This window comes from Diceros bicornis, chromosome 4 (genome assembly GCF_020826845.1).
Source record: "Diceros bicornis minor isolate mBicDic1 chromosome 4, mDicBic1.mat.cur, whole genome shotgun sequence".
Lineage (NCBI taxonomy): Eukaryota > Metazoa > Chordata > Mammalia > Perissodactyla > Rhinocerotidae > Diceros > Diceros bicornis.
In genome coordinates, this window is record NC_080743.1 from 58473388 (window position 1) to 58486197 (window position 12810).

A 12810-nucleotide genomic window follows, 5' to 3' on the forward strand; every position below is an offset into this window, starting at 1 on the left:
TTGGTTGTTGCTTTTGTCATTCGTTCCCAAGGATGCAGAATAATCGGCTAACAGGCCTCCCAGTGAATGGGCAGTAAAGAAAACTTCCAATGTTCATGACTTTACAGCAGGAATGTGCAATTTTACATATGCTAAAGCCCTAAAACTAGTCAGGCTGGGCCCTGACTTTGGGCAGTGGTTAACTACGACGATAACACAAGTAGAGGAGAAACTTCCCTCTGCCCTTCCTTTCTCTTACTTCATATGTAACTTTCAAGGCACTCTAGTTGGTGATTGTGAGAGGTGGTCTGTGAGGGTGTTTGGTAGAGAGCTTTCCTCCCGTTAGCTCATTGGATCCTCACAGTGACCCTGAACTAGCTCGACCACCAAGGTGGTCTGGGTTGGAAGATTATCGAGATGACAACTCAAACTATGTTCAGGGTTGTTTGTACTTTGATTCTCCAATGATGTAGTGAGCAAACTGTCCAAAGGGTATGCAGAAGATAAGGTTCCTAGTGAGTGGAGGTAGCTCCTTGGAGGAGCCTGTATACCTTCTATACCTTTGGGCCAATGCAGGCCATGCCAGCATTCAGGAGTCTTCCTACTGCCTTCTAAAGGATTCCTTGCCTCACCTCAGGCATATACTTCTGTGTTCTGTTTCTATTTCTACAGCATTAGGGCTTCAACAGGCCTTTCTCATAACTTACCACAGATCCTATGGAGTCAATATCATGATTTCCACTTGACAGATGAGGAAACTAAAGCTGAAAGAGGTGGAGTGATTACAGCTAGTAAGGGTAAGGCTGAGATTCAAATTCAAGGCTCATGCTCTTTGGATAGGGCTTTAGGGCTCATTTAGTCAAATTCTTTAATTTTACAAATAAGGAAACAGCCCTGAGAAAGTAAGATGACTTGCCCAAGGACACACAGCTTGTTAATAACAGAGCCCAAACTAGAACTCATGTCCTGAGAGTCCCTGCCAACTGTGCTAGTTGTCTGTCAGCTAAGAGGTGGGCCCACTTGGTTCCATTAGTCCACCATTGGCCAATGGCACCATTAACAAGCAGCGCCATCTTGGCGTGCTGTTAACCACTAATAGAGAAGCGTTAGGTTGGGAACTGGCCACAGCACTCATCAGAGACCTAGGCTGCCAATCTGCTGATGGTGTTTGGACACTGGCGGGTTGCTACACAACCAGAGTTTCTGGAGGCACAAACAGAACAAATGCCCTGTGCTGAGAACATATCAGTAATTTATTTCCCAGCCTGGTGAGTTTTCATTTTCTCCCATAAAGGCAAATTTACTTGAAAGAGGCCAATTATTTAGACTCCCAAATTCCCTCATATCAAGAAAAGAGTATAAACTTAAAGACGCCGTTGGGGTTTGGGGTGCCAGCATGGCTGAACCACAGATGGCCACGTTACAACAGGCAGAACGTGACAGGCAGGTTGAAGTACATCCTGCCAGTCCATGATACTATATTTTTCTTTTTAATACATTTATTTTGTGTCTCAAGCAAAGCATAATATTTCCTAAATATTTTTCCAGTAGTATCAGTGATAATTTTAAAAAATTTAAACATGCCAGGGGCCGGCCCCATGGCTTAGTGGTTAAGTGCACGCGCTCCGTTACTGGCGACCTGGGTTCAGATCCCAGGCGCGCACCAACACACTGCTTGTCCGGCCCTGCTGAGGCGGCATCCCACGTACAGCAACTAAGAAAGATGTGGAACTACGACATACATCTACTGGGGCTTTGGGGAGAAAAAGGGGGAGGATTGGCAATAAATGTTAGCTCAGGGCCGGTCTTCCTCAGCAAAAAGAGGAGGATTAGCATGGATGTTAGCTCAGGGCTGATCTTCCTCACACACACACAAAAAAATTTAAACATGCCATTGAAAAAGGTGTGCCATCTTCTTAAGTGGATGTTATAACTGTAGGAGCCAATTCTCCCCACCCCACTTCCTATGCCCCACCGATTCTCTCTTTATTTTTTGCTATCAGGCACAGGGAAAATAGGATTCTCATAGCAGAGAATTCATTTTCTGCGCATTTGTATAGAATGGACTTACACTATTAGGTGAGAACTTGCTATGTGTATGCCTGTGATTTAAATCATTTTGTATCGAATGTAGTGTCTCATTCCAATGTTTAAAAATCACAGACTTGGGGCCGCCCCGGTGGCGCAAGCGGTTAGGTGCGCGCGCTCCGCTGCGGCGGCCCGGGGTTCGCTGGTTCGGATCCCGGGCGCGCACCGAAGTACTGCTTGGTGGGCCATGCTGTGGCGGCATCCCATATAAAGTGGAGGAAGATAGGCACTGATGTTAGCCCAGGGCCGTCTTCCTCAGCAAAAAAAAAAAGAGGAGGATTGGCGGATGTTAGCTCAGGGCTGATCTCCTCACAAAAAAAAAAAAAAAAAAAAAAAAAAAAAATCACAGACTCTCCTATCTCCACAGTAGGGGCTGGGAGGGACTTTCTTTCTTTCTTTTTTGAGCTGTTTTGGCCTGTTACTGCTTTTTTTAATGCTATTTTTTTCATTGAGGTAACATTGGTTTATCACATTATATAAATTCAGGTATACATCATTATATTTCAATTTCTGTGTAGATTACATCATGTTTACCACCCAAAGACTACTTACCATCTGTCATCGTACACATGTGCCTAATCTCTTTCACCCTCCTCCCTGCCCCCTTCCCTTCTGGTAACCACCAATCTAATCTCTGTCTCTGTGTTTGTCTGTTTTTGTTTTTATCTTCTATTTATGAGTGAGATCATACGGCATTTGACTTTCTCCCTCTGACTTATTTCACTAAGCATAATACCCTCAATGTCCATCCATGTTGTCGCAGATAGCAAGATTGCATGTTTTTTTTTTTTTGTGTCTGAGTAGTATTCCATTGCGTATATATACCACATCTTCTTTATCCATTCTTCCCTTGATGGACACCTAGGCTGCTTCCAAGTCTTAGCTGTTATGAATAATGCTGCAGTGAACATAGGGGTGCATATATCTTTACGCATTCATGTTTTCATGTTCTTTGGATAAATACCCAGCAGTGGAATAGCTGGATTGTATGGTAGTTCTATTCTTAATTTTTTGAGGAATCTTCATACTGTTTTCCATAGTGGCTGCACCAGTTTGCACTCCCACCAGCAGTGCCTGAGGGTTCCCAGGGGGACTCTCATGGTGTCCTGGGCCACGGAAGTGGCTGGGTGCAGGGGGTACCCTTGTGGCCTTGGGGGTAGGATCACTTCCTCTCGTTAGGTCTTAGTTTCTACATCTTATTTTTTTAAAAGACTAAGGGTTATTATGGGTGTTTCAAAAATTTCTTTTAGCTGTAGAAGCTTTTCTTGAAACAAAACATTCTGAAGCCCAAATATGTAAAATAGATAAAAGGTAGAGGCTGAGGTGCAAATGAAGTCTGACAGCTCAGCTCTTTGTTCCTTCCACCTGCCTGGCACCCTCTCCAGCCCCAGGCCCTGCTCAGACCCCTGCCCAGGTCAGGGCAGTGCCAGGCGTAGACACCCCCAGGCTGCTGGTTTCAAAGGCCTTTTGAGCTTAGTGATTTTTCAGAAAAGGTCTCATTCACTCCTCAAAATATTTCAAAAGCAGGAAAGCTTATCTTTCTCAGTTACCCATCCAGTTGCTTTGAAAAAAACTGAGGACAAGGACTGCTTTTCGTAAAGATTAAGTAATGTCAATAGAGACGTTATGTGATATATGATTACTTGCTAATTACTGGCAATTTGCTAAATACTGACAAATAGACAGAAGAAAAAAAATCATACATTATCCAAAGACAGCCACTGTTAATTTTTAAAATGTAAATGAGATCAAAGACATACAGAAAAATGCCCACGTCATAAGTGTACGGTTACATGACTTTTCACAAAGTGAACACACCCAGGCAATCAACACTCAGATCAAGAACACTTTATATTTAGATGAATTTCCTGAGTCTTTTTCCTCTGCATAGTTTCTTGTTTGTTTTTATGTAACCATGATTATTCTGTATGTACAACTCTCAATCTTGCCTTTTAAATTTAGCATTAATTATAAGGATTTTTTCACATTATTACAAAATCTTTGTAAACCTCACTTTCATTAGCTGCAGTCTTCTCCGTTAGGTGAATATACCCAAGTTCACATAACCAATCTCCTATTATGGGGCATTGGGGTTGTTGTTTTGCTTTTATAAACAACACTGTGTTGAACATCTTTGTGCCTAAAGCTTTTTCCATAGCTATGTTATTTCCTTAGGGTATAGTCCCAGAAGTGGAATTCCTGGGTCAGAGGGTCTGAATATTTTGAAATCCAGAGTGTCATGACTCTGTCCTCTCATGAGGGAGGAGAATTCCACCCAGGGACCCTGCATAACTCCAGTAAGCACCCCTGCTGCTCTCCCTTCCTGTGTGGTGCCTGAATAATGAAGCCCTGAGTAACATTTTGAGATTGTTTATTCCATTTGGATAGCAGGCTAAGAGCCAATGACAGATTTGGAGCCAAGTATCAATAATTTATCATAACAAGGACAGGAATAGCCTGTCGATATAAAAAGAAATCCAAGGAAAATCCCTAAACCTTGTTTTTGACAGTGGCTTCCCCTCCTCCCTCCCAGCCCTTCCTGGAGTAGCTGACACTGGTGGCATTGAGGGAGACCACCTTGCTCCCACTTTGGGGATTGTAAGCAGTAAGTTAGGAGGCACCAAAGTGGGAGGCAGGAGGGAGGAGGTGAGCTGCCCTGGCAGAGGTGAAGGGCCCCTTCAGCAAGGAGACCTGACTACCTCTGAAGATTGCTATCACCATCTCATCTTTCTTTGGGCTGTCAAGTGACTTTTCTCAGTTACTGAGCCCTGGCTTTGGGCCCAGCGCAGAGCAGTGTGAACGAAGCTGTGATCAGAGAGATGCCTATCTCCTTCCTGTTTAACATCGACTTTCCTGTCAGATGAGTCACTCGTGCCCAAGTGGTCCCAAGTGGTGCCCACGGCTGGGTCTGTGAGGACTCACCAGTGTGGTGGGAGTGGACCCGGAGGTGTAGGGAGAAGTGGGGAGGATGGGACTGTCGGAAGTGAGAAGAGCAGGGGGCTGTTGAGGGAGCAGTGCAGCCCTTTTCTTGCTATTAAATGGCTGTTGCAAATGGTCTCCCTCCTGCTGGCCTTAATTTGATTGAGAGACCCATTTTCCTTCCCCACTAAAATAATCCTCTCTCTTTGTTAAGTAAATGGATTTGGGACTGATGATGTATACCTATGGGCAGCCTCTGGAACACAACAATTAAGTTCTCAGTGCTCTAAAGGGACATTCAAGGCCATGCCTGCCTCAGTTTCCCCATTTGTAAATTGGACCAACAATACATATCTATACGCTTGGGGTGTTTTTGAAACCCCCAGCTCTTCAGAGTATTGTGTAATTCCTGATGACAAAAAACAGCTGACGGAATACATAGTTATCACTCTTTTGAGCTGAAATCCGGGAGTGCCAGGCCACCAGGGCTGCCAGCTGTTGGTGTTTTTCACTCAGGTTCATCACGGGGGAACTAAACATCTATGTGGCTTGTCTTTGTGTGTCTGTGTGAAGGTTCAAGAGGACATGGAAGCTGCAGGCTCTGAAAGAAGGCAAGACGAGCATGCACCCGCCGTATTCTTTGGGACAGCTGGTCTCCGAGAGGCCCAAGCCCACCCCAGTCCTTGTTCCCCTCATCTCCCCACCAGTATCCCCCAGCAGCCCTGAGTCTGACGACACCTCCAGGCATAGCCAACCAGATGCCAGGGGCCCACAGAGCCCTTATGACATCAGCAATAGAGACTACTTCTTCCCCAGATAGCTGGCTGGGTGGCACCTGGCAGGTTGGGGTGTCAGACCTGCTGAATTGTGTGGATGACGAAGCACAAGCTGGCTTTAGCAAAAGACGCTTCTCACTGCCATTCCAGCTCATCTCAGGTGCCTGGGGCCTCCGGCTTCACGGTTACAGAAGGGCCTCATGGAATGTTCTACGCTGGGTAAAAATAGGTCTGCTGTGTCTGTTTAGAAGGAAGAGGTGGCTGAGTGTTTGGAGCACCCTTCCCCAAATGCCCTGCTTACAATGGTTAGAGTGAACTCAGGCCCTGTGAACAGAGTGGTGTCAAAACTCCACTGGACACTCAGGTGGGCAGAGCCGGGTGGCCGCGGAGACCTTGGACTCCCCTGGCTTGGTGTGGACAAGCCGCTGGCTGCCCGCACACCCCGGCAGATCACCGCAAGCTGTACCCTCAGGCAGGTGGGATGGATTTCCCACCAAAGACCCCCTCCAAGTCACCTGTCTCCTGGCCTACTGCACAGCTTCAAACTCTTGAAACCCACATGCCTTCGCAATTCTGTTCTTCTGGGCCTGAGGACGGCGTTTCTTAAACCACGGAGGCTGCGGAAGCTCTCGCCTGCCTTTCTTCCCCTCACCTGAAAAATAGTGGAGAGGGAGGTAAATAGTATCTCAGGGGCTGATGGTTTGAAATGGAATTATGATTAGTTTCTCATTAGCATTTTGCTAACTGTGAATGATAATCCTGGGCACTTGCTGAATCCAGAAGCATCTGCACTGGCTCAGTTTCTCTCTTGGGATCCCAGGACTTCAGGAGGAGAGAAGCAGAGAGGAGGGAGGGGAATGGGGACAGGGTCCCAGGTTTGTAGGAACAGAGGTGAGGGGGACCTGGCCTCTGAAAACCAATATTCTCTATCCTCTCCCTCCTCCGCCCCCCAAAAGGAGACTTGGCCTTGGGGGCGGTGGTTCTGCGCCGGTGAAATCAACACTGTGTTCCTCCAGCTTTGCTTATTTTGTTTCAACTGAGCCTGAGTAACTAGGGAAGATAATATTTACGTGAAAAGACAAAAGAACCCGGCAAGAATGTATTTTAATTTGGTGTTTAAAAAACTGCTGACTATTTTATCTCCAGGGTGGAAGATCCCAGTGTTAGCCCAGTGTCGGTATATAAATAACTTGGGGGAAAAGCACAATAACTTGGTTTAGCACAAAACTGAGTCAAGTGAAAAAGGAGGAGGAGAAAAAAAGATTTTCCCCTATTAGAGAAGGGACTCTAGTTTCATTCTAAATTTTGTTTTTGTCTTCAAAAGCGAAAAAGTAGTCTGCCTCTTCTCTAATTTAGGGGAAAAGCAGCTTGGTAGTACTCCCCCAGGCGGCTGTGAAGGAAACGGTGTCCAGCTCCCTGTCTTAATGCTGGGAAGCGAGCCTCCCACGACTGCCAGTTGAAAATCCCCACCGCTGAAAGCCATGAGCCCTCCGTTATCAGAGGGAGATTCATTTAAAAAAAATCCCTTAGCTTGGTGCCTTCCTCTTTTGGTTAGTTCCTGGAATTTGATTCAGTTCAGCTGGTATTGAAGCACCTGCTAAATATGTAGCTGTGACTTTGACTAACCACTTCAGCTCACTACTCTGTCTAGGCTTTGGAAATTCAGTGACGTTAGTGGTTACCCAACCTAGGACCCTCAAGTATATGAGGTGTCTCAGAATGAAGCTGTGATGAAAATCAGTTGTGTATCCACCGACTAAAAATTTACCAGATCACAAAACTTTTGTAGCAGTCTACCCTTTTAGAAAAACCCCCACCAGCACCAGACAGGTGGCAAAAAGATGAAAATGACCCTGTTTTATTTGTTTGCCAGGTTCAGACTGTTACTATCTTGGGCAGGTAGTGATTTTCATTGCTGGCTTTGTCTGTAAATTTCAGACCCCGTTGCTGCTTTTGGCAACTCATCTTAAGTCGACAAAAGTTAGGGAGGTGGGTTTTTTTTTTTCTATAATGTTTCTTTGAGAACAGCAAAAATGCAGTTAAAGGGAAATATAAAAAATGAGAATCTGCATGAGAAAGGGTGATTCTGTGCCCACGGTTCTTTACCTCTTCACAAGTTTTTACCCACATGTAATATCACCAAAGCCAGGCGGAGCCGTGCTATGGGGAGATGTGAAATCCAGATAGCTCATTATTGCTGAGAGCTAGGCAGCTTTGATCTCCAAATTGTTATTGCTTTCATTATTATTGTAACGGAACTGCTTTTTTTTGTAGTGAAGAGGGTTTTTTTCCCTTTATTTTTTATAAGCTAGTAGAAATGAAGGAAAAGTATTTGTCTTCTCTGGGATGTAGGCCTTGCTTACTGTACATGGGTGTACACCCTAAGCTTTCTCTGTCCTTGAATCTATGGTCAGTGAACATGTGTTTCAAGCCACGGGTCATTCTTACCTGTGTTTCTGCAGCCCACGGGCTGCCTTTTATCCTCAACAATGTTACTCACCTGATACATCCCTGTAGCAATCTGCCACACAGCCAGATGTGAAATGTTGGGACGGCGGCAATTTATATGAAACATGACAGCTTATCCTGCTGGGTGGGAGAAGTTGAAAATATGCTGGTTCAAGATCTAAATTAAAGTGGTCATTAATTCTTATAGCATTAATGAAGTTAAAAACATATCGAGGGGGTAGCATTGAATGTGTCTCCAAAGCCTTTGGTAACTCCGAGAGCTCTTGGCTCTGATGGGGTCCTGCTCTTGTGGTTTGTTCGCCGGGCTCTGGGCTCACACCGAGACTCCGCCATTTGCCTGCTGTCCCGGAGAGGATGGAAACACCATTTCAAGGTGTAGAATCTGCTGCTGGACCCGGGTTGGGAGCCCACCTGGTGGTGAATGGGGCAGGCTGGGAGTGGTCCTGGTTTGTGGGTTTCCTGCAGAATGTTCAGAAATGTCTTGCCCAGCTGCTTTGGTGCTAAGCCTCATAGAAGGCACTTAGATTGACCCAGCTGGGGAGGAGTCTGACACCCAGCTCCAGGTGAAGTTGGTGACAAATTTATCTTAATTTGGAGAAACAGGGCCAACCGGTGGTCCTTTCGAGCCTGAGCACTGAACTGTTTTCCAGGCAGCAGTTGGCAGTGGCACTGTTGTGGGAAGGGCAGGCCAGCTGGCTGGGGTTCGGTGCCAGATGCTTCTGAGCGTCCCCTGAAGGACCTTCCAGCATCATGTCCTCGGTGTGGCCTGACGCCAGCGCCAGTGAGTTTCTATGGCAACCTTAATGATTATTAGGGAACATTGTCAGTTTTATAACATATGCTCAAACGAATATCTACTTTAGAAGGAAAAGATTGGAACAGCATGTTGCAGGGATGTTAATTAATGGAGAAACCATATTTGGATGGAGAGCACACATCTGTTAAATAGAATACCTCAACTTTACATTGTTTTTTTTCCTAGAGAATAATAGTTTTAAGTTTTGTTTTTATTTTTTTACCTAATTACCTGAAAGCAAATTCCAAAGGCTAATATCTGTATATGGGGCAAAAGGGTCAGTATGATGTGTTTTTCAATGTTTTTTCTTTTTACCAGCTATTTTGCATTTAAAGTGAAAATTGTGTTTGAAATAAATAATTTCTAAAAATACGCTTGAGAGGTAATTACGTTTTGGGCACCTGGGTCATTTAAAGGAAAGACTTGCATGATTAGTGAGGGGAAAGGAGTGAGGAAAGATGGGGTTTAAAATTAAGGAGGACAGGCCGGCCCCGTGGCTTAGCGGTTAAGTGCGCGCGCTCCGCTACTGGCGGCCTGGGTTTGGATCCCGGGCGCACACCGACGCACCACTTCTCAGGCCATGCTGAGGCCGTGTCCCACATACAGCAACTAGAAAGATGTGCAACTATGACATACAACTATCTGCTGGGCTTTGGGGAAAAAAAGAGGAGGAGGATTGGTGATGGATGTTAGCTCAGGGCCGATCTTCCTCAGCAAAAAGAGGAGGATTGGCATGGATGTTAGTTCAGGGCTGATCTTCCTCACAAAAAATAAATAAATAAAATTGAGGGCCATTTTGGGATGAGCCTCCCCTTAATGCATGATTAAGTTACTTCTGGAAAAAATCAGATAAGTTCAAGAAATAAGTAGCCATTTCTCAAAAGACTTTAATTATGAAAGTATTTCCCAAAATGAGTCCTGGGGTTTCTGGAAGGGGTGGGGTGCTTCTGTCACGTTTACCATCACTACCAGGTGATAGACGTGTGGGGAAGGAAAAGGAAGGGTCATTATTCACTCAAAGACTGTTTATTGGACAGGGGGTTGTTAACAGTATCACAAAGACAACCCTGCATTCTTGATCATCAGATAGGCTGAATCTGTCCCCTATTGAAACGGGTCATAGGTAGGAGAAACTTGGGACGCAGCCATCCCACATCTTCCAAACAGAGGAAAGCCATGGTGTGGATGCTTTGTGGATAAGAATTGCTGTGTAAACAGTTCAGGGCTGGGGAGGAGGAAACTACAGGGAAGCCTGGAAATTGTGTAACTCAGACTGAAAGCTGCAGTGTGAGGCCCCCGCCGCCCGGCCCCCCGCCAGAGAGTCAGGAAAGCCACAGGACCGCACCTATAGAACCCACCGGCTCCTTGAGGACACCACGATCTCTTTTGAGGTTGGTCTCTGTCTTGCAGAAAGCAACACAGGAAACAGATGTCCCCCAAGGTGTCTAGGCTGTGTGGGCTGCGCAGAGCGGGTGCAGGAGTGGGCAGAAGGAGCAGGAAATGGAAGACGGTGCCTCCTTCTCCACAGCATCACTGTTAGGATGACATGGTTACGATGCTCTTTCCAGAAGAATTTGGGAGAGCAGATGGTCTTTCTTGTAGAAGATGGCAAGGAACACTCAGCTATTGGAACAGCCACTTAGGAAAGCATTTTCCTTATATATTGAGGCGCAAGGAGACCAAACCTTTCTCCATGTCTGTGAGAAGTACAGGTCAGAGGCAGGAAGCTGTTGCCGTCCTGCAGGAGCAGAGGTGTGCTGTTGAAAGACCTTAAACTGCTCACACGCAGCACGGCTGTGTGCAAAGGTTGGGCTGGGGGCTCAGGGTGTGTTGCTTACGCAATTGTGAGCAATGACAGCGAGCCCTGCACCATTCTTCAGATGCTGACCAACCCTTAGTGTCTTTATGCAGGGCCTCATCTTCTGCAGGTGTATGTCACTTAAGAAAACAAAACCAGACAACAACATCTCAGCCATGTCCTGTTTCATACCAACAGTTTGAGGTGACAATCCAAAACATGAATAAAATATTTTCGGTAAAATCGTGAAACACTTATACTCTAGGTGTATGTAATATCCAGTTAAGGGTGTTTCTTCTTCTAAGATAACTTCAGATTGCTTAGTAAGGCTGCCCAATGTCCACAAAGAAAATAGCTTACTGTGTAATGGGAAGCTGCATTTTAATATTTCATTACGCTATTTTAAAGAATGAACTTTATCAGGAGGACAATTGTATCCTATTTTGGTTTTTAAATTTATGCACTGCGCAATAAGGGTTTGACAATGATGAAGGGTGTAAGTGGGACATCCTGGAGTCCATGCCCAGCAACAGATGAAGGAAGAGGTGGAGGAAGACAGCATCCTGCACGCTCCCGCTCGTGCGGGCAGCACGTTTATCCTGCAGAGCACAGGTGTCCATTGGTGTACAATGGACGCACCACCATCAGCAGGGATCCCAGTTCAGTCTGATGTGGACCCCAGAAAGGTAAGCTCCCCAGATGGTTCTGAGGAAGGTGGTGATGAACCCCAAGGGTGACTATGAACCATGATGGTTTCTATGATGAGGTGGGTGCTGTGGGGCCCTCATTCTTCAGGACTTGGTGGACTTCAGTGGATCCTTTCCACGGACAGGTCTCAGGATCAGGAGAAGCCCAGGCTCCAACCTCAGACCCTCTGAAGCACAATAGCGGCTGTCTCTCTGCGTGAGTGTAAGTTCCACAGGTTATCCTGCTGTGCAGCCAGCTTTGAGGGTCTCTGCTGGGGACCACAGGGCTGGAGGCAAGATTCTACAGCAACATGTTACTGCGGGTATTAATCGGGAAACAAAATCTGTGGGAAGCAAAGAGCTACACCACCAGCCCTACTAGTAACCTAGAAGTCCACTGTCCCTTTTAGGTCGAGATGGTCTATTAAAATTAGCTAATAATAATGGCTACCATTTATGGACCTTCCACCACGTGCTTTACGAACAGGATGTTCTTTCTCCTCCTAATGACGCTGCAAGGTAAGTGTTTTCACCTGTTTACAGATGAAGCAACTGAGGCTCATATTGGTAAAGACAGTGGTCCAAGATGCCGGAGCTGTTAAGAGGCTGAACTAGACCCCAAACTTTGGTCTGCCACGCTTCAAGGCCGGTATCCTTTGCCCTCGCCATGTGGGCCTTTAGCCACTGGTGACTACTACCTGGATGGGCCTCTCTTTCCAGCCCCTTTCCCAGGTCAGGCGCCCTCACTTTGTGCTGGATGAGGCCCTGGCCCAGTCACCCCTGGGGGGAGATGGACTGGACTCCTCATTTGGTTGGGCATGCCTGTCAGTGTGCGCAGGGGCTGGAAGCTGAGTCTGAGCCCACAGACAAAGGCATGTCCCCGGGGCTCCCATGGGAGGGCCTGAGGCAGCCAGACCCCACTGCTGCTCACATAATAGGCAGCCACAAAGAAGAGGGGTCACAGAGAGGAGGGGCAGCAAGCAGTTCCTCACTCTCAAGGATCCTTGATCAGAAACCACATCAAAGCAGTTCCCCTTCATCTATATGGGCCCACACCTCTGACCTCTGCATGAATGATTTGGTTTTCTCCTGTTGCTTCCTTGGTATATACTTCAATGAACTTCCTTGAAATCCTCAAATTGTGCTTTACGGAGTGGAAACCTTATTACGTCCACTCTGAAAGGATGAACGGTCACCACACTGTAAGCAGTGGTTCTCTCTAGGCGGTGAGATGCATTCAAGGAATGTTTACTGAACCGCTGTCCTGGCTGTGGGGGGTACCAGAGGAACAAATCCCTT

The 12810-nt window shown here is 46.3% G+C and overlaps 1 protein-coding gene across 4 annotated transcripts in view; it reads left to right on the top strand.

Annotated features, from left to right (window-relative positions):
* IL6R (interleukin 6 receptor) overlaps positions 1-6748 on the top strand; it is a 50810-nt gene extending 44062 nt beyond the window's left edge. For 3 of the 4 annotated variants that reach the window (XM_058539289.1, XM_058539290.1, XM_058539292.1), the window contains exon 10: positions 5560-6748. In XM_058539289.1, coding sequence (XP_058395272.1) covers positions 5560-5806 — 247 coding nt within the window. In that variant the 3' untranslated portion in view covers positions 5807-6748. Of the gene's footprint in view, positions 1-1982; positions 2059-5559 lie in introns of all 4 variants that reach the window. The other variant, XM_058539291.1, reaches the window with a different exon arrangement.
* The last annotated feature ends 6062 nt before the right edge of the window (positions 6749-12810 follow it).